The sequence below is a fragment of the Capsicum annuum genome, chromosome 9 (assembly GCF_002878395.1).
Source record: "Capsicum annuum cultivar UCD-10X-F1 chromosome 9, UCD10Xv1.1, whole genome shotgun sequence".
Classification (NCBI taxonomy): Eukaryota; Viridiplantae; Streptophyta; class Magnoliopsida; order Solanales; family Solanaceae; genus Capsicum; species Capsicum annuum.
In genome coordinates, this window is record NC_061119.1 from 2,108,098 (window position 1) to 2,130,569 (window position 22,472).

The 22,472-nt window shown below is 37.5% G+C and overlaps 1 protein-coding gene across 2 annotated transcripts in view; it reads left to right on the forward strand.

The window, feature by feature from the left end:
- The first annotated feature begins 259 nt into the window (after window positions 1-259).
- Window positions 260-22,472, forward strand: part of LOC107841735 — a 70,206-nt gene continuing 47,993 nt past the window's right edge. The window contains exons 1-11 of one of the 2 annotated variants that reach the window (XM_047395962.1): window positions 260-1,170; window positions 1,798-1,879; window positions 4,840-4,943; window positions 5,958-6,053; window positions 6,191-6,238; window positions 6,935-6,985; window positions 9,158-9,261; window positions 9,439-9,556; window positions 16,025-16,126; window positions 16,288-16,488; window positions 17,290-17,447. In XM_047395962.1, the coding sequence (XP_047251918.1) occupies window positions 1,168-1,170; window positions 1,798-1,879; window positions 4,840-4,943; window positions 5,958-6,053; window positions 6,191-6,238; window positions 6,935-6,985; window positions 9,158-9,261; window positions 9,439-9,556; window positions 16,025-16,126; window positions 16,288-16,488; window positions 17,290-17,447 (1,067 nt within the window). In that variant the 5' untranslated portion in view covers window positions 260-1,167. The remainder of the gene's footprint in view (window positions 1,171-1,797; window positions 1,880-4,839; window positions 4,944-5,957; window positions 6,054-6,190; window positions 6,239-6,934; window positions 6,986-9,157; window positions 9,262-9,438; window positions 9,557-16,024; window positions 16,127-16,287; window positions 16,489-17,289; window positions 17,448-22,472) is intronic. The other variant, XM_047395961.1, reaches the window with a different exon arrangement.

Consider the following 22,472-nt stretch of genomic DNA (forward strand, 5'->3'; position numbering starts at 1 on the left):
CAAAAAACCACACGACCTGCAATTATGCATTTTTTCATAGCATAGAGTAATAATTGCATCGATATATCACTATTTTTATAATTTCATAATCAACTTCAATTTATATTCATTGCCAAAAACAACATTAACTTCAACTCCCACTCCGAAAAATTATTATTTCCATCTCCGAACGGGTAATGACCCGATTCATCATTCGACCCGACCCCGTTTACCTGGCAAAAACCACACGGCCTGCAATTATGCTTAGTTTTCATATGTGTAGAGTAGTACTTTCATCAATATTTCACCATTTTTATAATTCTTCAACAATTTCCAAGTACACACAGACACACACAAAAACTCCTTGTTTTTACATTCAAAACTTCATCTTCCCCATTTTCGTTTTCTATATTTCTATGCATTGGAGAAAGTTTCTAGGGTTTGTTCTTCATCAAATGAACATCTTCTACTTACATTGAGCGGTGATCGCCTTCGCACCGCTAATTATAATTATCTCAAAATCGATCTCCATTGATTCATCATGTTCGAAGCACATGTAAATTTACTCTCATTTCTCACTCTACTTTTTTTTTTTTGTTGTCGTGAATTGTTCAAGATTTCCGATCTCAATCACCCCATTCCAGATTTCCGCAGCCTTGGACTTGGCCCCCAAATACATTCCCAAATAAGTAGCTGGGAAAGTACCCACTTCACCCCAAGAATTAACTTCAAAGTTTTCATGTTTGACACTTCATTGACTGGATTTAGGAAGCTTTTCCTCCGGTTGACGTATAGCCCAGACATTCCTTCAAAAATAACCAAAATTAGTCTTAGGATCTTGAGTTGGTCCTCTTCAGCATCACAAAAGATCAAGTTATCATCTGCATATTCGAGATGGGTTATCTCGAGACTTACCCTTCCAGCTCTAGCAACTTGAAAGCCTCTTTACCACCCTTCTCTGCTTGCATTCTCAATCAAATTGTTGAGTCCCTCTATAACTAATACGAAAAGGAAAGGTGATAGAGGATCACCTTGCCTTAGGCCCCTTTGTGTACTAAAGAAACCTACTGGAGATCCATTTACCAACACTGAGAAACTCACCGAAGAAATGCAAAATTTAATCCATTGTCTCCATTTGATGCCAAGTACCATCCTCTCTAGCATATCCAAAAGGAAGCCCCAATTGACATGGTCATATGCTGTACTGTGTTTATTACTCGTTATTTGAATTGTTTTTAAAGTTCTAGTTTTTCTTTAATTAAAATTTGGAAATCATGAGATGAATTTGTTGAAGCCTATTTTTTGAGTATAAATTTGAAGTAGTGGACTTTTTTAATGTTAGTCAATGGACTAGTCACAACTTGAGAGTGATAAACCTTCATTTATTGACAAGAAGAGCAACTGATAATTAATCAGTAAGAACATAAAGTACGTAGTGGGTTAAAAACCATACAATTTATGAGATATCAACACCTAAACACACTCAAGGCTAATTGTTTTTTATGTTTATGTAGCTGCCGTAATCTTTCCTCTGGAAACAGCCCAACACCTTTTTGAACTTCGTTAGTTCCTTATCTTTAGCATACGACACATTTTGAATGAAGCTAGCAAACTCTCATTTGTACTTACTCTCTTCTGTACGACTTGCATCTAATCGACTCCTTCAATGAAATCACTTCATTGAAAATTATGCTTTTTAGTAAATTGTATTTGACAGAATGACGGAAAAGGTGCATATAATGTCATGTTTAACTAGTCTTTGCTTCTTTTTGCTCTTTTTTTTATTGGCTTTTGAGCAATATTATTTACATGGTGTAGGTTCTGCATTTGCTTCGAAGGTATCTTGGTGAATATGTCCATGGATTGTCGGCAGAGGCTTTGAGGATCAGCGTATGGAATGGTATATTGATATTTTTTGTTTCTTGTTTGGTATTTGAGTTTCCAATTCAATTTGTTCATTCACATTACACTATATTGTAGCTGAAGGGCTGGTTATTTTTTCTTCTCTGACGAGTGTATCGATTCGATAAGAAGATTCAGTCTAAAAGACATGTTTCTAATTTGTATATTACAAGTATACCGTTTGTCCACTGGTTGACTCCACTTTCTGACGGAACATAACTTCTTTAGCTATGCATGGCTTTACCCACTGAAAATGAAAAAAATCTCAGTATTTACCACCACAAGCTATACTCCACTTGGTGATGTAGAGGGAGATGGTTCACGTCTTCTCCTGAGGTCCACGTCTTACCCATTTATTAATAAATTATTTACCTTTGCCAAGAATTAGGTGGAAGAGTGTGTGGAGGAGTTGAAAATACTTTTCTGAACATTAGTGAAACTTCTTAGTTTTTACATTTAGATCACGTGCGATCTCTCGGTCCTCTTTAACAACTGGCTGGTCACTCTTAGTAGATAATTCATCATTTTGTAAGATCATGTAAAAAAGAAAAATGCTCTCAGACACATTCCCCAAAAATTCTCTCTCTCGTAGAAATCCTCTTTTCAGTGGGTTGCCTAAGAACCACCAATTTTCTTCCCTCCCCTTTCAGCTATCTCCTTCTACGATAGTTTTTTCTTCTTCTTCTCCATCTTTTCATAACTCTTATCAGAATGGGGGAAAACAGGATCAATTTTACTGCAGGTTTTATGTAATTTTCTGAATGGGGTAAGATTATGTAATTTTTATATACATTTCATATCGTTGATAAAATAATAACAGATTATTAATTTTATCTCCTATGTTATTCATCTTGGTAATGGAAGCTTTGAGCAAAATGATAGATAGGGCGGTTAGTGGAGATCCTTGAAGGTTTTGATGCTTCTTTTAAAGGGCAAAACAATATGACAGTTCCACATCTTTTGTTCACAGATGATACGTTGGTCTTCTGTGATACAGAGCTGTCCCAGCTAGATCATCATTCCTGGTTATGTTAGGCCTTAAGATCAATATTAGAAAATGTGAGATCACTCCGGAAAGAGTAGGGAATAGTATGAGAGATGGGGAAAATGCCGAACACAAGGGGGATACCTGTTCTTATCTGGGTGTACCTTTGGGTGCTTTCAGCAAAGACCATGCAATGCGAAATCCGGTGATCGAGAGAGTGTAGAAGCGGTTAGAGGAATGACAAAAGAGGGGAAGGAAGTGTTATCAAAAGCACTCTGTCCAACATTCCTATGTTTTTCATGCAACTTTTATAGGGCCCTGGTAAAGCAACTAAAGGGTTGGAACATCTTCAACATAACTCTTCATGGAACACATCGGAAGGCAGTAGGAAGCATCATCTCGTGAACTGGGAAAATGTCACTTCTCCATAGGAATGGGGGAACTTGGTGTGAAAGACCTCAAGGTGTTCAAAAAGCTTGGTCAGGAAAGTGTGTATAGAAATTTGGGTTGGACGAGAATGCTTTTTGAGGGGGGTGTAGCAGAAAAGCATGGTACTATGGAAGGGGGTGGAGGACTAGAAACATTATAACATTATTAACTCCGTATGAGTGTGGTTTGTGCAGGAGTATTAAGAAGGGGTGGCAGATTTTTGCTGATGTATTTCCTTTAAGGTTGAGACGGAAGAAGGATTAGTTTCTGGGCATAAGTGGTGTAGAGAACAAGCTGAGAGAAGTCTTCCCTAATATATATCGTGTATCTTGCCAAAGAGGATAGACAGTCCAACAAATTCTTGGGTCTCATGATGGGGGTTATTCACTAGGGAAGATTTAGAAGGAACCTATAGAATTGATAGAGGTATTTTACAATTTGATTGAGGATTTGTATGGGTTAGCTACTCCTAATGATTCATCAGATGTATGGAGCTGAGAGTGGAAATGGATTGTTCACTGTCAGCTCTTATTATAAGAGATTACTTGTGAGAGGGAAAGGTACTTTCCCATGACTCTATTTGAATTGCTAAAGCTTCGAGGAAGGTGTTTCTTTGTATGGTTGGGGGCAAGGGGCGCAATCTTAGCAAGGTAAAATCCGAGGAACCGGAGGATTACCTATATTAGTTGGTGCTTTATGTGTAAGAGTGCAGACGGAAATGCAGATCATCTCCTATTGCATTGCAATGTGGCTAATCGGTTATGGATGGTGGCCCTCAACTGTTTTAGTATGCAATGGGTGATGCCGGACACAGTGAAGGACACTTTACAGAGGTTGGAATCTAGGAGGGGGAAGAGGAGCTCAAGGGCATGGAGTGTTGCCCCTTTAGCAATCATGTGAGTTATTTGGAAAGAGAGAAATAGGAGGACATTTGAAGGGGTGGAGCAAGATTTTGTAAAATCGCAGAGTAGTTTTGTCTCTAGTTTCTTTTTAGTGTACTTACGAGGTCCCTAGGTGCATAGATGATTGGATCTCTTCTGTTGGGAACCATATTTTGATGTAGGTTCTCTTCTTTTGGTATACGGCTTGTATACTAGGCTTGTTTTCCAGCTTGTTAATAAAGTTATTTTCCTAACAATAAAATACCGTAGATGGATAGAGGGTGATCTTGTCCTCTTTGTTGTGTTATGTTATAGGCTTTTTTAGAATAGTCAAGACTGATCTTTAGTGTTTATTGTTGTATGCTGTCTACTTTAAGAATGTCTAGTCTTTTCCTCGTTCCCTCCTTCTTGATGCACATAAATTTCCTCTTTGCAACTGGAAAAAAATGCAAGTGGAGATGAAAACTTCTAAACACTTTTTTAGCCTTCCACGGAAAGTACATTTTATCTTATGTGATTTTAGGATCCTTATTACACATTTTAGAAATGTATGGTTGTCTGCTAAATAATTAATAAATTCACCTTCATTATTGAAATGAAAAGGGTTTTCGCGTTCTATGTTTGTGCTTGTATCCCCCATTACAATCTTTCATTCTTTTATAGGCGACGTGGTTCTCAAGGACTTGAAACTGAAAGCGGAGGCTTTGAATTTGCTGAAACTGCCAGTTACTGTCACAGCTGGTTTTGTTGGAACCATCACTCTTCAGGTATTTTGATAATTGATTTCTTTTCATATACTTTTTGGTTATTTCCAGTCATCCTTGCTTAAAATTATTTACCTAATAAATATGTCTATAGAGTTTCGTGGTTTATAGTTCTCATGCATGCTTCTTATAGGTTCTATTTGTTGCTGCTTTACTTGTTATACCTATTGTAGTTACTCAAGTATAAACTTGTCACTTTACTTTAATCGTGGTTATATTAATTCGTTGTGATTGCAATGATGATGTGCTCACTGAGGTCCTTATTTTGTGCTTGATTTGAGCAGTTTTCTGTTCTTTCTGTCAATATTAAATTCTTTGGGAATTTATTAGCATATGTCCAGGTATTAGGACTACAAATCACCTTGTACCATGTTGATATGTTAAAGTAAATAAACCTTGGGTCTGATTCAATAATAAAGTTAGCTCATGGGCTGCTGGAATTTTCTTACTTTTACCACTCTATAAAAAGGCTAGCTCAAAAAGGCTAGCTCATGGGGTGATGATTACCCAAGGCCAAGGACAAGTCCAAGTCCATTTAAGGACATAACAAATTATTCCCTCAATCACCGTGGGACACTTAACACTCCTCCGACATGCTCAAGGCTGGACATTTGGAGCATGACCAGCATAAATGGATGCTTAATATTGTTAACCAAGAATTTGAACGGGTCTGGCTTGGATATCATGTTAAGTAAATAAACATTAGGCCTAACTCAACGGCAAAAGCTAGCTCATAGGTGAGAATTGCCCAAAACTATACAAATAAGATCATGACAATCCACTCTCCCAACTAATGTGGGACCTTAACATGATATATCAAAAGTTGGTATAATTTTTTGCCTTGTGTTGTTTTACCTTTTTGATAAGTTAATTGCGTACCATATACGTACACCAAATTGGTACCTAAACCATTCAAAATTAGGTGCGTGGTCATTTTGCCTTTTAACTCACTTTTTTCCTCAACAGTTGTATGTCATGTGTTTTGCTTTCTTATATCACTTCTCTGTCTGAATTCAGGTTCCTTGGAAAAGTCTTGGCAAGGAGCCTGTCATTGTTCTTATTGATAGAGTCTTCATTTTAGCTCATCCTGTTGTTGATGGAAGGTCTCTTAAGGTAGGGAGCACACAACATTTGTTGGTTGATTGCAATGATTTATTGCAACCTCTATATAAAATCTTTGATGTTCAGAAAGCATAAAATATTAAGTAGTGCAGAAAATTAGTTTATGTTTACATTTTTGTCTTCATCAGGAAGAAGATCGGCAAAAACTTTTCGAGGCAAAACTTCAACAAATAGAGGTGAACTCTCGTCTTATGCAAATTTCCTGCATCAAATGCTTTTGATTATTGTCAAAGGCGTATTTAGTTGCACTGCTTCTCTTAATTTATTTAGTTGACCTAACACTTCTCCATGCTTATTTCTGATTCTGATAATACCAGTCAAATTAACGTTCATTTTGATTACTGAAGCAGTGGGATATATTAAGGTGTCACTGCTGCTCTATCGATGGTATACCATATTCTGTTAGTTCTTTTATTAGAGTTTGCTTGTGAGAGAAGAATGTGCTTTCCCTCACGACTCCATTTGGATCCCTAGAGTTCCGGGAAAGATGTATTTCTTTATATGATTGGTGGCAAGGAGAGTGAATTTAACTGCAAAAAACCTGAGAAAGAGGAGGATTACTTATGTTACTGTGAGCATGTAGATCATCTCTTGTTGCATTGTAAAGTGGCTAATCGGTTATGGAGGGCACCCCAACACACACACACAACCCTAAAGCAATCATATAAGTTGTTTAGAAAGAGAGAAATAGGAGGGCGTTTGAAGCTTCAACTCATCTGTTCATTTCTTATAATATGTGGCATGACATGCTTCAATCTAAAAATACAGTAGAACATATGTTCTCTGAATGGCACCTTTTAGAACATTGACTCTTGAGTAGTTTTTTATTTTTTTATTTTTTTTTATGTTGATGCTTAATGCACATCATGCAGGAAGCAGAATCAGCCACTCTTGAGGCATTGTCAAGATCGAAGTTGGGAAGTGTATGTTCTTATACTCTTCTGCCTATTATTGACAACTTAAAATGATTTTTGATGGTTGTCACTCACGTTTCACTGACTCCACCCATTTCAATTTTTTCAATTTCCATTGGATAAGTTCTTCCCTCATCAAAGACATTGTAACAGCATCTTCCTAGATAAAATCCGTTCGACGTTAAATGTGTCTAGGCATATGCTGTTCATTTTATGAATGGATGTCAAGTGTCCATCATAACATTTGTGCTCATTCTTTGTCATCTGATTTTTCTTTTAACTGTTTGTTTGTATTGTGGGATGTAATATTTGACCTTTTTGGAGTTTTTCCCACTTGATCGGACATCATTATTTTCGCCCTCACTCCCCCTTCCCCACCCACCCAAAAAAGATGAACGAGAAAATAGGGGTTTAAGGTATTCTTAGAGTAGATAATCTGTGGAAATAGTGGCATGCCTCAAGTTGTTACATGTTTTGATAGTAAATATATGAGTGAGTATGCAAATCATTCTTTGATGAGGTACAACAACAACAACAATTTTATTAGTAATTAGGGGAATAAAACCCCGTATACAAAGCTTATATACCAAAAGAGAGAACCTACATCATAATGTGATTCTCTACAAAAGGGATCCAATCTATATAAACACCAAAAGGAAACTAGAAACAAAAGACTATTTTTCAACTATACAAAATTTTATTCTACCCCTTCAAACAGCCTCCTATGTCTCTCTTTCCAAATAACCCACATAATTGCTAATGGGGTAACATTCCATGCCCTAGGACTTCTCTTCCCCTTCTTGAAACCTCATTTATGCGAAGGTTCACTGTGCTCGGCAACACCTATTGTACCCCAAGCCAATTAAGAATCACCCTCTACAGTCGGTTAGCCACTCGACAACACAATAGGAAATCTATATCTTCAACCGAACTTTTGCACATGAAACACTCTCCATCAATATCACACCCGTGCTGACAACCATGCTAAGAAATGCACCTCCTTCAGAGCCCTGAGTACTCATAGATCCCAGTGAGCGAAAACATAATTATATCTCCTTAATAACTTTTTGTAATAAGAGTTAACGGTGAATAAACCAACTTTTCTGTCTCGCCATCTCCGTATATCCGATATATCGATTAGCATATTCGGCCCATACAGTAACTAAACCAAACTATGAAATTCTTCGACTCCCAATCCTGTAAATTCCTCCTCCTGAACCTTAGATCCCAATGAACTTCCCCTCACGAGGATGCAAATCATCTGATTATGCCTCGCAAAGTTGTCAATAATCTTCTGTATGTAATGCTCAATAGGTTTGGTATTTCCTTCTTAATGTCCCTTGACCATAAACTAACATATGGTGGGATATGTTTAGGTGGTTTGGTACTTGATGGACAATGCCAAGAACGGTGGAAGAGTTGATTTTCAGTTGGAAGAGCGAGAGTAGGAGGAGAAGACGCAAGGGATAGATCGAGTTTCATTGATAATAACGAGGCCAAATTGGCAATTTATAAGTGGCATAGCAAAAAAGAGAAAGAAACCTACAGAAAATGGTTCTCTCCAAAGACATGAGAGCTTTTGAGGGGGTAGAGTCGAGTTTTTCTCAATTAAGGAGTCTTTGTTCACTTTTTTTCTTTTGATGCACACTGGATCCCAGTTGTATAGAAGATTGGGTGGAGTTTTGTAGAGAATCATTTCCTTTTGTAAATTCTTTACCTTTTGGTATATCCCCTTGTGTATGGCAAGATTTCTGGCCATGATTATGAATGAAAATAGGTTTACTTGACTGAAATAAAAATGAAGGAGAATGATTAGCAAGCCATGATATCCTCAAGCAGTTATGCTGAAAGGTTGGAGAGTGGAGGCTGGGGCGAGGGAAATCAACGGGCTTTTGCCTTTTACCTTGTGTGTCATAATGATTATTTGAGCACCAACCCGGTTGCCTTTTTCACTATGATAGTTAGCAGCTTTAAATGAATGTGGCAGGAATAAAGAGCATCTATACTAAACTAGCATTTTTATCCTTGATTCTTTGAATGTATATCCAGCTGCAGTATCTGATTAATTTCTTTGTAATATTTACTTACATCGGCAAACTCTTTACCTTTGTTTGACATTCGACGCTTGCGAATCAGGTGTTGAGTTGCCTGGAAATTTAACAGTACTCTTTCCATTAACAGCCCCCTGCTGGAAATTCTTGGCTTGGGTCATTAATTGGTACTATAATTGGAAATCTCAAGATTTCAATTACCAATGTCCATGTCAGATATGAGGATTCTGTCAGGTTTGTTTGTGCCAGTCATTGATTTCTTTGTAATTTGGGTTCAGTTTCACTATTTATTTGATTGCATTATACCTCCATTATTTGTTTTTTTTCTACTGTGATATTTTGATTTAATGCTTCCACTCTTAGCTTGGTCGATTTTCTCCTTTTGCATATTATGGGTGGCCACAAATTTAGCAATCCTGGACATCCATTTTCTTGTGGGGTTACTCTTGCAAAGCTTGCAGCAGTTACAATGGATGAACAAGGGAATGAAACCTTTGATACTAGTGGTGCTTTGGATAAATTGCGTAAGGTAATTTGTTTCTCTTTTTGTTGCGGAAGGTTGTTCAAGAAAATTACTTTCAGGTCTATCAAATGGTGATAATTTGTCTTGAAGGTCAGGGGGAAATAAGTACTTGTCTAGTTTAATTGCATTGTTGTCCATGAGCATCCCAATTCTGTTTCTGTTGTGGGTTATAGTTATTCCTTTCCTTTCTACAGTGAGGTAGATTTCATATTGCCATAAGGAGAGTATCGAGAATTTTTCATACATTGGTGCAGTCTTTTTTTCAAATACAGGATTATAGTTATTTCAATTATCTTTGTATTTTTTTTGCTGAAAAAGAGAATTTTCAGAAAAGTGTAAATGTTGCCATCACTTGGTACCAATAAGTAGGAGAAAATACTTTGAAAGTGTTTAGGAAAGATGTAGATCTAAGATCTGATTTTGGGGGAGACTTATCGGGTGAGCCATTTCAGTGTTTGAATTGCGGAGTAAGCTGCAAACTTCGGGAGAGTGACACATGAGCCTAAGGTGTCAAAGTTTATGTATTTTGGATAGTTTTCCTTTCTATAAAGTGAATAAGATTTTTATTAACAACGGGGCACAAAAAGCACCCGCATCCAAGAGTATTCCAAAAAAAAGAAAATTTTTCAAAATGATATGGTTATCTACGAATGACACCCTATCTATTATACCTACCAGAACCTCATCGTTACACCAAAAGGAAACAAGTAATAAGAGGCTATTCCTCAAATGAACAAAATCTTCCTCTATTCAATAAAAGCTTCCTTGTTTCTTTTTTCTCCTTACGTCCCATATAAGGGATAATGGAGCAAATTTCCACACCCTACGTATTCTCGTGTCTAGTAAAAAGCCAGCTTTGTAATACTTTTGTGACTATGCTTGGCATCATTCATTGTTGACCATATCAAACACAATTTTCACCACAAGCGAAATTCTATCCTGCAAACATAGTGTTTCTTAGGTACTTAAATACTTGTATTGCAACGATTCTGTCTATCTAACCAACTTTCTACATATATCTAAATTTTTTTGAGTGGTCAAAGTAAAGGTAGATTTGATAAAATTCTCGTGCAAGATAAATGTGTGGTTGAGCAATCAGAATATGTACCTAGAGGTCCTCTAGGTATGACACTCAATATGAGTCCATTTACTTTGGCTTTGGTCTCCAGAATGATTGTCCTATACTTTTGTCGATCGTAGCAAGCTGCCCAGTGGATCAATGAATGTGTCTGCAATTCGACATAGACTACACCATCGGAAAAGGTAGATTTCATAAGATTGTGTTCCCCATACAAGAATCTAGAAGCCGATAGTCCAATGCGATTCTCAAGAGAGATTTGTATTAGCCAAGAATTGTTTTTTGGACATGTTACTTTTGTGTTGTCTTCTTCTACTAAAGATCTAATTTGATGTGGAATCTCTATAAAAATATACGAAGATGTGAATGTAAAATATTAGTAGGAAGTCTTATTGCATTTGTTAGGGAAGCTTTGTTATGCAAATTCTTAATTGATTTCAATGTTTTAGATACCGGGAAGATATCTTTTTGTTTGATAAGGTAAATAATTTTATTTTATTGGAGTAGCCGGTTAAGTTGCTACCATGTGACCCAGATGTCACAGGTTCAAGCCTTGGAAATAGCTCCTTGCGGAAATGTAAGGTGAGGCTACATACAATAAATCCTTGTGGTCGGGCCCTTCTCCAGACCCTGCGCATAGCATGAGCTTAGAGTGCATCGGACTGCCTTTTTTTTTAAGGTAAATAATTTTATTAAATTTGGAGTGAACCCCGTATACATATACCAGAAAAAGAGAACCTATACCAAAATATGGTTCTCAACAAAAGAGGTCCAAGCCTCTATACAAATTGGGACCTCACAAGTACACCAAAAGTAAACTGGGTACAAAACACTACTCTTTATTTTTTCAAAATCAAGCTATTTATTTTTTCAAAATCAAGTTCCACCCCTTTAAAAGCCCTCATATTCCTTTCTTTTCAAATGACCCACGTGATTGCTAAGGGGGCAATGCCCCATGCTCTTGGGCTTTCCTCTCCCATTTTGTGAGTCCAACTTTGCAAAGTCTCTTCCACTGTATCCGACATGACCCATTGTATCCTAAACAAATTTAAGGACTCTCTTTGATAACTTACTAGCCACCTTACAATGTAGAAGCAGATGATCATCTATGATCGGGAAAGATAATAAAATGACAATGTCGTCCAATATAAAATTGATTTTTAAAGGGTAAAAAAGGTCTATCAACATTTATCATAGGGGCTTCGTGCTTTTACAATAGTGTTAGATATATTTCTTTCTCATTTAGTGACCTTGAGTCGCTAGATTGGTTTCTATCTATTTCAGTCTCTTGTCTCCCTTTAAGCAATTCACTTGAGAGACAACTTAGAATTTCATAAATGCAAAAATGTGCTCTTCACCATCACAATTTTTACTTTCTACCAATGAGAAACTATTTCTTGATGTTCCCACGATACTCGACATAAAAAAACTTGTTCTTAAATTTGACATTGATAAGGGTGGGTGACTTAGTTACTAGGTGTTATGTTTATTAGTATTGTAGTCTTCCGTAATGTTCCTTTGGTGGATTGGCTTCTCTTAATCTATTTTTAGCCTTTGATAGCGTGCCTAAGGTAGGTCTATTGGTCTTGTGTAGCATGTTTGCTGAAGTGCTTTGGGTAACTTAAGGAATTGAGCTCCCTCTATGATATTCTATTGGTTGACCTTGAGTGGGATTAGGAACCCCCCACCCCCACCCCCAACAAATGTTTTAGTTGTTTCTACCTCAAAAATCATGCTTTTTTCAAAGTAAGGTTTGCCAAATTCTTGCTTATTCATTAAAGCTTCATTTCTCTTAAAAGAAAGAAAAAATAGTGATATTTTTACCTAGGGACGAACATGATATATTTTCTCACATAAAATTTATCTTGTTTTGTGCTCTATTATGTTTAGAACATAGTATTTTTCTTTGTAGTTGGTTAAGCAGACATCAAGGGAGCGTCGGTATGACTCAAATTGTTATTCATGGAAAATATTTGCTAGGAAAAAAGTGGGTACATATTTTCTTTTGTGGTGTTTGGTAGGGTAGAGGTGAAGATGAGGGAGATTATGGTTGAAGTGGGGGAGTTAAAGAGGATTGAAGCGGAAAGGGAGTTAATATTGATGGAGAAGGAAAGAAAAGTGAGGTTGAAAATGGAGCTAAAGGAGTTGGCTTTAGCTCAAGTGATTAGTTGGAGGCAAAAATCGAAGGCTTCGTGGTTGGAAGAAGGGGATTCTAATACAAAATTCTTTCATCACATAACGGTTGCTAATAGAAGGAATATTATAGAATTTGTGTAGGTTAGTGGGTTAGTGCATGTGGGGTGGAGGAAGTAGATAGGGCAATTGCAGATTATTACAAACGTCCATTTGTGGAAGAAACGGATGGGAGACCTGGGGGGGGGGGGGTTAGTTTTTAGTCATATTGGCGGGGAGGAATATGAGTGGTTAGAGAGGGCATTCTAGGAGGAATAGGTGAAGAGGTCTGTAGAGGGTTGGGCAGGTGACAAAGCTCCGGGGTCTGATGGTTTTTCTTTGGCTTTCTTTCAACACTGTTGGAATATCGTCAAAGCCGATGTGATGGATACTATTGGCGAGTTTCAGGAGGGGTGAATTCGAAAAGAGTTTGAATGCTTCATTTGTTTATCCCTAAACCTGAAGGAGTTTCGTGCACGAAGGATATTAGACTTATTAGTCTAGTGAAAAACATTTATAAGATCATTTCTAAAGTGCTTTCCACAACACTTAAAAGAATAAAGCTTAAGAAGGTGCTGGATGAGATTGTATCTACTTCGCAAAATGCTTGTGTGGAAGGTAGACAACTTTTTGACGCAACTTTGGTGGCAAATGAAGTGGTAGATTCGAGGAGAAAGCAAGGAGTGCCAGGTGTGTTGTGCAAGCTTGATCTTGAGAACTCTTACGATAATGTGAGCGGGAGTTTCCTAGATTTCATCATGACTCAGATGGGATGGGAAAAAATGGAGAACATGGATCAGATTCTGGTGTGTTGCGCAAGTTTGATGTTGAGAAGGCTTATGATTATATGAGCGGGTCCTACATTTCATCATGACTCGGATGGGATTGGGGAGAAAATGGAGAAAATGAATCAGATTCTGCATTTCTTCTGTGAGATATTCAGTTCTGGTGCGGGTTATTTTTGGGAGTTCTACAAGGGGACCCTTTATCTTCGAGCCTGTTTATCCTTGTTATGGAAGCTTTGAGTAGAATGTTGGACAAAGCTGTCATGGGAGGTTTTCTAGATGGATCTAATGCAATGATGCTGATATGAACGGGATCATTTAGGCCAAGTGCTTACTTGGTTTCAGGTGGTGTCAGGCCTTAAAATTAACCTAAAGTATAAGATTTTTTTAGTCGAGGAGGCGACTGACATTGTGATGCTCGCTTAGGTTTTGAACTGCAGGTTTTTTTTACTTACCTTGGAGTACCACTAGGGGTTTCAAACAAGGATGTTTTGGTGTGGAACCAGGTCCAGAAGAGGTTAGCAGGATGGCAAAAAAGATACTTGTCCAAAAGAGGAAAAAAGGTTCTTAGTAAGAGTACTTTATCGAGTATACCCACTTGTTTCATATCTTTTTTTCAAGCTCCAACTTCAGTTACAGGAAAATTGGAAAGATTGCGGAGGAATTGGGATGGGATGGATGGAGAAAAGAATTTTCACTTGGTGCATTGGAAGGCTGTCACATCTTTAAAAAAGGGGAGGTCTAGGAATGAAAGATTTGGCGGTCTTTAATAAAGCTTTGTTGGGCAAATGACTTAAGCGTCTTAGGATAGAGGTACAAGCTTTTTGGAGAGGAGTGATAGTTGATAAATATAGGGTGATGGATGGAGGATGGAGAACTAGGGATGTTACTATGCGATGTGATGATTTCAATAGAAATATCTTATTCAGGTTGGAAATGGGAGGAGAGTTAATTTTTGGGGGCATAGGTGGTGTAGGGATAGCTTATTGAAAGATGATTTTAAGACTTTATATAGGATGTCATGCCAAAGGAATTTGTCGGTCCAACAAATTAGGGAGATAATTGGTGGGGAGACGTTTTAGAATCTGATATTTAGAAGACATTTCCATGATTGGGAGGTAATCGAGCTCTAAAGGTTGATGACCATCCTTCACAGTCAAGTCAATTCGGTGGACGAACCTGATGCTTCGTCGTGGGATTGGAGGAAAAATGGGGTTTTCTCTACTAAATCTTTCTTTGAGAAACTCCTAACTAGGGAGGAGGTTGTGTTCCCATGTGATGCAATTTGGATTGCGTTGGTGTCGAGGAAGGCGTGCTTTTTCTCTTGGCTAACATCTAGAAAACCTTAGAAAGCATAAGGTTGTTTGTGTCAGTTGTTACATGTGTAAGGAAACGGGGAAGAAGTGGATCACCTTCTCGTACATTGAGTCTTTACCATGAGATTATGGTGTGATATGCTTTGGTGGTTCGAAGTTTCTTGAGTTATGCCAAAATCTTTGAAATATTTAATGTTTTGTTGGAGAAGCGGGAATAGAAAGAGGAGGTGTAAGGCATGAAACTTGGTCTCTCTTGTGTAAGAAGACAGGGGAAGAAGTGGATCACCTTCTTATACATTGTGTCTTTACCATGAAATTATGGTGTGATATGCTTTGGTGGTTCGGAGTTTCTTGGGTTATGCTAAAATCTTTGAAATATTTAATGTTTTGTTGGAGAAGCAGGAATAGAAGGAGGAGGCGTAATGCATGAAACTTGGTCCCTCTTGTGTTGATGTGGGTTATTTGGAATGAGAGATTTAGGAGAGCTTTTAAGGGGGTAGAGTCGAGTTTTTCTCAAGCGAGGAATAGCCTCGGGTCTCTTATTTTCTTATGGTGCACCCATAAAGCCCCTAGTTGTATAAAAGAATGGGTAGACTTTGTGGAGAATCAGATTTTTGTAAATTCTTTACCTTTTGGTTTTTTCTTTGTATATGGCCAACTCGGCTTTGTTTATGAATGAATACACTTATCTTATTAAAAAAAGATCTAGACAAATACTATGGAGGGTGAGGGGTACGGGGGTGAGGTTGAAGATGAGGTGTATTGGAGCTTAGGGAGGACAAAATAATGTGGAATGCCATTTGGGAAAAGTTCCCTACTTCCACTAGGGAAGTCATTTTATCATTTTTTTAAGGAACTTGTTTTCTAGAGAAATATTTTCCAAAATTTTTGACCAAGGGAAAATTGGAAAACGTTTTCCTTCATACCGAACACACTACTTAGTGGCTACAATTGGTGGTTGCTTTTCTTGGAGCATGCTGCATAAACAGTTGAATTTCCTGGTTTTCAATCGTAAATGTGTGTTTAAAATTACCAAGTTCAGAAAAAATTGTAAATGTGTTTTTTGGCTTGCAAAGAGTGTTCATCATGATTGCTGAACTAAGTGCATTTTTTCCTCTTATAGTTGGTGCAACTTGAAAGGCTTGCCATGTACCATGATTCAAACAGCAAGCCATGGAAGTTGGACAAGAAATGGGAGGATCTTACTCCGAAAGAATGGATTGAGGTACATTCTTATTTCGTCTTTTACTTTTTGGTGTCCTATGACTGTGGCAGGAAGTTTGCACTAACACCTGTGACATGTGCATTAGCCATTGGATAGGTTTCATTTCCACTTCCATGGTGTTCTCTCTTAAATTCTTTTATAATTTTTTTTTTGTTGCTCAGATATTTGAAGATGGTATTAATGAGCCTTCAGATAACAGTAGAAACTTATCTGAATGGGCTGAAGATCGCAATTACTTGGTGTCACCAATTAATGGAGTCCTCAAGTATCATCGTTTGGGAAATCAAGAAAGAAATGACCCTAATGTTCCCTTTGAGATGGTTTCTTTGATCGTCAGTGACGTATCTCTGACAGTTAATGAGGTGCTAGTCCTTCAACTTGTTTTGTAGCATTATCTTTCTAAATATTTTGTGATAATTGTTCCATTTTAAGAAATGACCTTTAAAATGCAATTCGTCAAAAATAGAATGCATTTGGATATGCTATGCATCATACACTGCCCTAGCTCCTTTAATGTGTTTTGAGGCGCACTATTCATTTTGTTTGTACCATAAACCGCAGTGCTCTTCAGCCTTTTTTGTTAATGTTCTTATTCTCGGACCTCTTCAATACTTATCTTTAATCATCTATTTTTTCAATTTATATCAATTTCTTAAACCTTTATCCTAATGCTGACATTAAGATTCTTTTTCTGAATTTTGAGTAGTTGTTTATTTTTCATACAGAAGAATAAATAAGGTATCCAATGAAATTGGAGCCTAACTTCTCTAATGTAATTGTTCAAGTTGGCGTGGACGGGTCACCCTTAATTTTTTTTTTTCTACTTTTCTTTCGCTCTCTTGTTTGTAAGCCTACTGTATTTACGAAGAAAGAACTAGGGTTTTCTACCTCGGACGGATTTCAGATTTCTACCTGAAAGCTGTGTGACTTGATCCCATCAAATTAATCCCTTTACTTTTGCCTTGCACTCGAGAAACTTCTTATTTGTTTTCTGACTTTAGAGTTCTTTTTTTCCTTTTTTGTACACTTACTTTGGTTTGCTTGGTGAAATAAGGAATCTCCACTACCCTCCCAACATCAAATGGAAGGAAAAAAAAATAGAAAGAAACTTCTCTTGTTGTCTGCTAACAACGGTTGAGTGCAAATAATGTTAACCATTGCAGGTTCAATATCATGATTGGATAAGACTTGTGGAGGTCATTACAAGATATAAGACATATATTGAAGTCTCGCATTTGAGACCAATGGTGCCTGTTTCGGAGGATGTCAGTGCTTGGTGGAGGTATGCTGCTTGTGCAGGATTGCAGCAGAGGAAAATGTGGTAAGTGTTTGATGGTCATAAATGATCTTTTTGAGAAAATGGTTAGTATTAAAATTGTTGCACGAGTTGTGCTTGAAATAATTACAGAATGATCTAGCTTCACATTAAATTAACATCTGCTGAAGTGTTTCAACTTTGACATTCTGCATCACTAATCATTTCCTCTTTACACCAAAAAGAAAGCAAAAGTATATAGTTGTTTTTTCATCTTTCGCATAGAGCTAGCTGCACCTTCAAAGCATCTTGCATTTCTCTCTATCCAAATAGTCCACAACATTATGGCGGGGATATTTCTCCACCTTTTCTGTTGACGCGACGTATTCAAGGGGAGGTGTCTTAGTGTATGTTATTTATTGATGATGTGGTATTGATCGACGAGACTCGGAGATGAGTTAATGATAAGTTGGAGATTTGGAGATAGACCCTTGAGTCTAAAGGATTTCGGTTGCGCAGAAGCAAGCTGGAGTACTTGAAATATAAGTTTAGGGATTTGTCACAGGATGCTGATGTGGTAGTGGAGCTGGATTCTCCTCTTATTCAGAAGAGGGAGAGTTTGAAGTATCTGGGGTCTATGATTCAAGGGAACGGTGAGATTGACAAGGATGTCACATTAGGGGTGTGCAGATTTCGGTTCAACCCGTTAACCCGAACCGATAATTTGTTTATCGGGTTAACGGGTCGGTTTTTTAGCTAGTCGGGTTGGGTGTCGTTTTCAATTTTTTAAATATCAGGCTATCGGTTCGGGGTTCGGTTATCTTGATTTGTTTATCGGGCAGCCCGACAACCCGATAACAAAAATAGTGCAACCCATTTATTTCCAAGTCCATTATACCAACTGGTGGCCCGCTGCCCATTCCTAATTGGCCAATTCTCAAGCCCACCGCCCCACGTCCATTACCTTGATTTAGGGTTTCATTCTTCATTAGTCAGTTACAGTATTGCACAAAGTCACAAATTCAACTCAACTACTCAAGAGAGACGATTTGCAAACCGGAATCTGCAAGATTGCTATATCTTCTATTGAAGAACTTTCAAGATACTTAGAACTCAGTTCATTCCCTAAAAAGTTCTTCCAAGATTTCACCTACTCAAGAGAGACGATTTGCTCGAAATTTCAAGAGACCAAAGAGGCAAATACGATTTGCTCGAAATTGCCGTCGGTCAGACCAAAAATTCCTCCAGCCTCGAGCTTTTCCTTCCTTTAATATCTCTATGCAATCTCTGTTCTGCTTTGTCTGTGTAGTAGATTCGAAATTTAGCTCTTTTTCTATTGTTGTGGATTGTGGTCTTAGTGTGTGTGTGCAAAATTTTTTATCAACTAGGTATAGATATATGATGAAGAACTATGGATTATAACCCTATATATATATATATATACATATACATACATACATATATATAGTTTGTAGTAGATATTAGATATGTGTAGATGCTTTAATTAAGTTTCCATGGTGGTGTTATCTTGCTATTTTGCATGTTCATGAGTACTATAAATATGTAGTGCAGCTTTGTGAATATTATAGCCATTCTGATGCAATTGGACTACATTCCAATGCTATGTCATCTTTCTTTGCCTTTCTCAAATCTCAATGGATCGTAGGACTTTGGAGTACTCTATTGTTGAATACTTGAAATTTTGAAATTAATCAAAAGTTGTCTGCTTTCACCATTATCTGCCAAATTTGTTTTTTTTTTAATCCAAGTTCATCTGGTAATCGACAACATTACATTATCTGCCAAATTATGTGCCCACTATCCAGGCATGTTTATACTTTTATGCTTCTGTTTGTACGGCATATTTGTACTTATATGCTTCCGTTCGTACTGCCCAGTGCCCAGTTATACTTATAATTTGCTTATGTTTGGAAAATATTTTGAATGTTAACGGTTTAACCCGATAACTGAACCAATAACAATCAATAACCGATAAACCGATAACCGATAAGCCGATATCTTAATGGTTCTAAATGGTTTAGCTTTATTACAAACCGATAATTAATATGTCGAACCGATAAACTTCAAAACCGAACCGAACCAACCGATATGCAGCCCTATGTCACACACCGTATTGGTGCTGGGAGGTTGAAATGGAGGCTTGCTTCGGGAATCTTGTGTGATAAGAATGAGCGTTCGAAGCTTAAAGGTAAGTTCTACAGAGTGGCTGTCCGACCGATTATATTGTATGGAGCAGAGTGTTGGTCAGTTAAGAACTTCCACATCCGAAAGTTGAAGGTGGCGGAGATGAGGATGTTGCGATGGATGTGTAGCCTTACCAGGAGAGATGGGGTTAGGAATGAGGTGATTCAGGGAAGTTGTGAGTGGCTTTGGTGGAAGACAAGTTGCGAGAAGTGAGGTTACGTTGGTTCGGGCACGTGATGAAGAGAGAGACTCGGATGCTCCAGTACGGAGGTGTGAGAAACTAGCTATGGATGGTTTTAGGCGGGGTAGATGTAGGCCGCGGAAGCATTGGAGGGAGGTGATTAGACGTGATATGAAGTAGTTACAGCTTACGGAGGACATGACCCTTTATAGAAAGATATGGAGGACGCAGATTAGGGTAGGAGTGCGTTTGTAACAATAGGGAAGAGTACTTTGTAAGCCTCTGGAGTTCCCTGTTCGGGGTGTTTGAGTGATGCTTATGATTTCGGATATATAGTGTATAATATTATCTTGTGGTTGTTTTGTTTTCTGTAGTAGCTAGCAGTGTAAGTTTATTTTTCGTACTGTATTAGCTTATATGCTTTTATGTTTTTATGTTTGTTATAATATTATCTGTCCTGAGCTTGGGGGTCTATCTGAAACATCCTTTCTACTTCACCTGAGGTAGTGGTATGGTCCGCGTATACTTTACTCTCCCCAGACCCCCCCCCCCCCCCCCCATGTGGGCATAAACTGTGTATGTTGTTGTTCTGTTGTTATTTTGGTTTGTCGCGTCTCCAGATCCCACTTGTGGGATTACACATGGTATATTGTTTTGGCTTGTTCCTTCTATGCCAGTTTTTGTTTCCTTTTTAGTTTTATCTTTAGGCATTGTCCATTTATTTCCCGACATATTGAGAAATAATTTTCATAATAGAAAAGTTCAAAAGCAAGTGGTAAATGGTTTTTTGGATTTGTTCCACAAAAATGGCTTACATGGTTGAAAATTTCCTTTCGGGAGGTTATCTAGTGCCGATTTTTTTTTTAGTAAGTAGCCACAAAAAATAAGTTTAGTTGGTGAGTCTAGTCTCCGTATGTTCTCCCTAGGCCATGAGTTAGTATTCGGCGCGTCAGCAGCTAAAACTTGCATTAAGGGTTGACAGAAAAGGATCCATAGTCATGTAGCTGTTGTTCATAAATGATTTAAGCATCTTTTCTTTTGTTGTTTTGGCAAGTTTGTTGGGTCTGTGGATTTTGTGTTTGTGAAGAGGTGTGGGTGGAATTTCATCTTGTAAAGTAAACGATCTGGCGAGATGGTTATATTCTGTGTCCTAATACAAAAAAATAAAATTGACAGTTCTATAATTTTATTTTTTTATTTTTTGGAGAAGGTGAGAAGGTAACGGTTGCTCTATAATTGTTACCATGTCTTCATTTCCTCCCCTCGTATCATTTATGTCCCTAATGCCTGCTTGAGCAACCTTTATTCAAATGCTTTTCTGCAGCTTGTTGTATTTTGGTTCTTTACTTACACTATAACCAAATATATCTTTCGCATATGCCATGTGGCATTCTTGATGATACCTGCTGAAGGTGAGTCAATTTTTATTTTTAGGAAGGAATCCGACTTTTAAGATTTATCCAAAATCCCTTTTAACAAAAATCATGGTAGTTTAGGTCGAAAGGGAAGATGAGGAATCCTAAAAAGAAAAATATGCTATGTTCCCTAAAGCTAAAATGGGGATTCTTGGACTAAAGTGCAATCTCTTAAATTCATTTGATAGGTGTCAAGCAAGAAAGAATCCCAATAAAAGGGTCCAAAATGAAAGGAAGACGACCAAAACAACAATTGATTAAGCCCAAGATTCTTTCAGCTTATCTTGAGTCACAAATTGATCCAAACACAACCTAACAATGAAAAATCCAATAAAGTTAAGCCCACATGATAAGTTTATGTCAGCAGAGTAGCTCGAGGCCACTAAAGTATTGGTGTTTCAATCCTTACAAATGAAACTAGCCAACAAACCAACTCTAATGATAAGCCATAGAAAATTCAAACCCACAAATCAAAACTAAGCCAAATGCATACCAAGCAAGAAAATTTTCAATTGCCTAGATCCAGAAACGTAGTTAAATAGTCCACCTGATAGTCCAAATAAACCTTTTTCACCTAAGCCCAAATAAATAACCTATGAGAGTAAGAGAGACAGCGTGATCGGAGATGACAGATTTAATACTTCACAACCCTAGTTGCTGGCAGCTAGTGCTCAAAGGTTGCGACTTATGTTAGCGGACTTTCGAGAATGGGAACAGAGTGATGGACTTCAATAAAGCAATTGATGTGGACGAGAAGGTGAAATCAGAGGGTAGACTACTAATTTGTAAGGATTAGTTAGTGCTTGTTGGAATTTCAAAAACATCAGCCTTTCTTCAGTAGTTGGAATCTCTTTCTTTACCTCTAAGAGAAGAAGAAGGCATGGCGAGATAAATAGATGACGAGTAAACAGATTTTAGTGGTCCTTCTGGTGATAGTTGGACCAGTTGGCTGCTATTAGATTTGTTGCATAGATAGATGCTAATTGGAGGATCTCGAGAGTGGAAGGAGAATGAGAGCAGATAGTAACATAACACCATTCTGCCTTTTCTTTGGACAGTTTGGAGTAGGAAAAAAAATTAAAAAAAGTTTTGTTAGTATTAAGGGGTATGGGGACTGGGGAGTATGAAGAGATGTCTTTTATAGGTTTGTTTGAATTAATACTTTTGATACAATGGAAGAAAAGGATCCATATATGTGATTACTACTAATTGAGAATATGACTTGTTATGGAACTTTTCTTTTATTATATATATGTAAAATTTATTTTTCACTTTTATTTGATCAAGTAT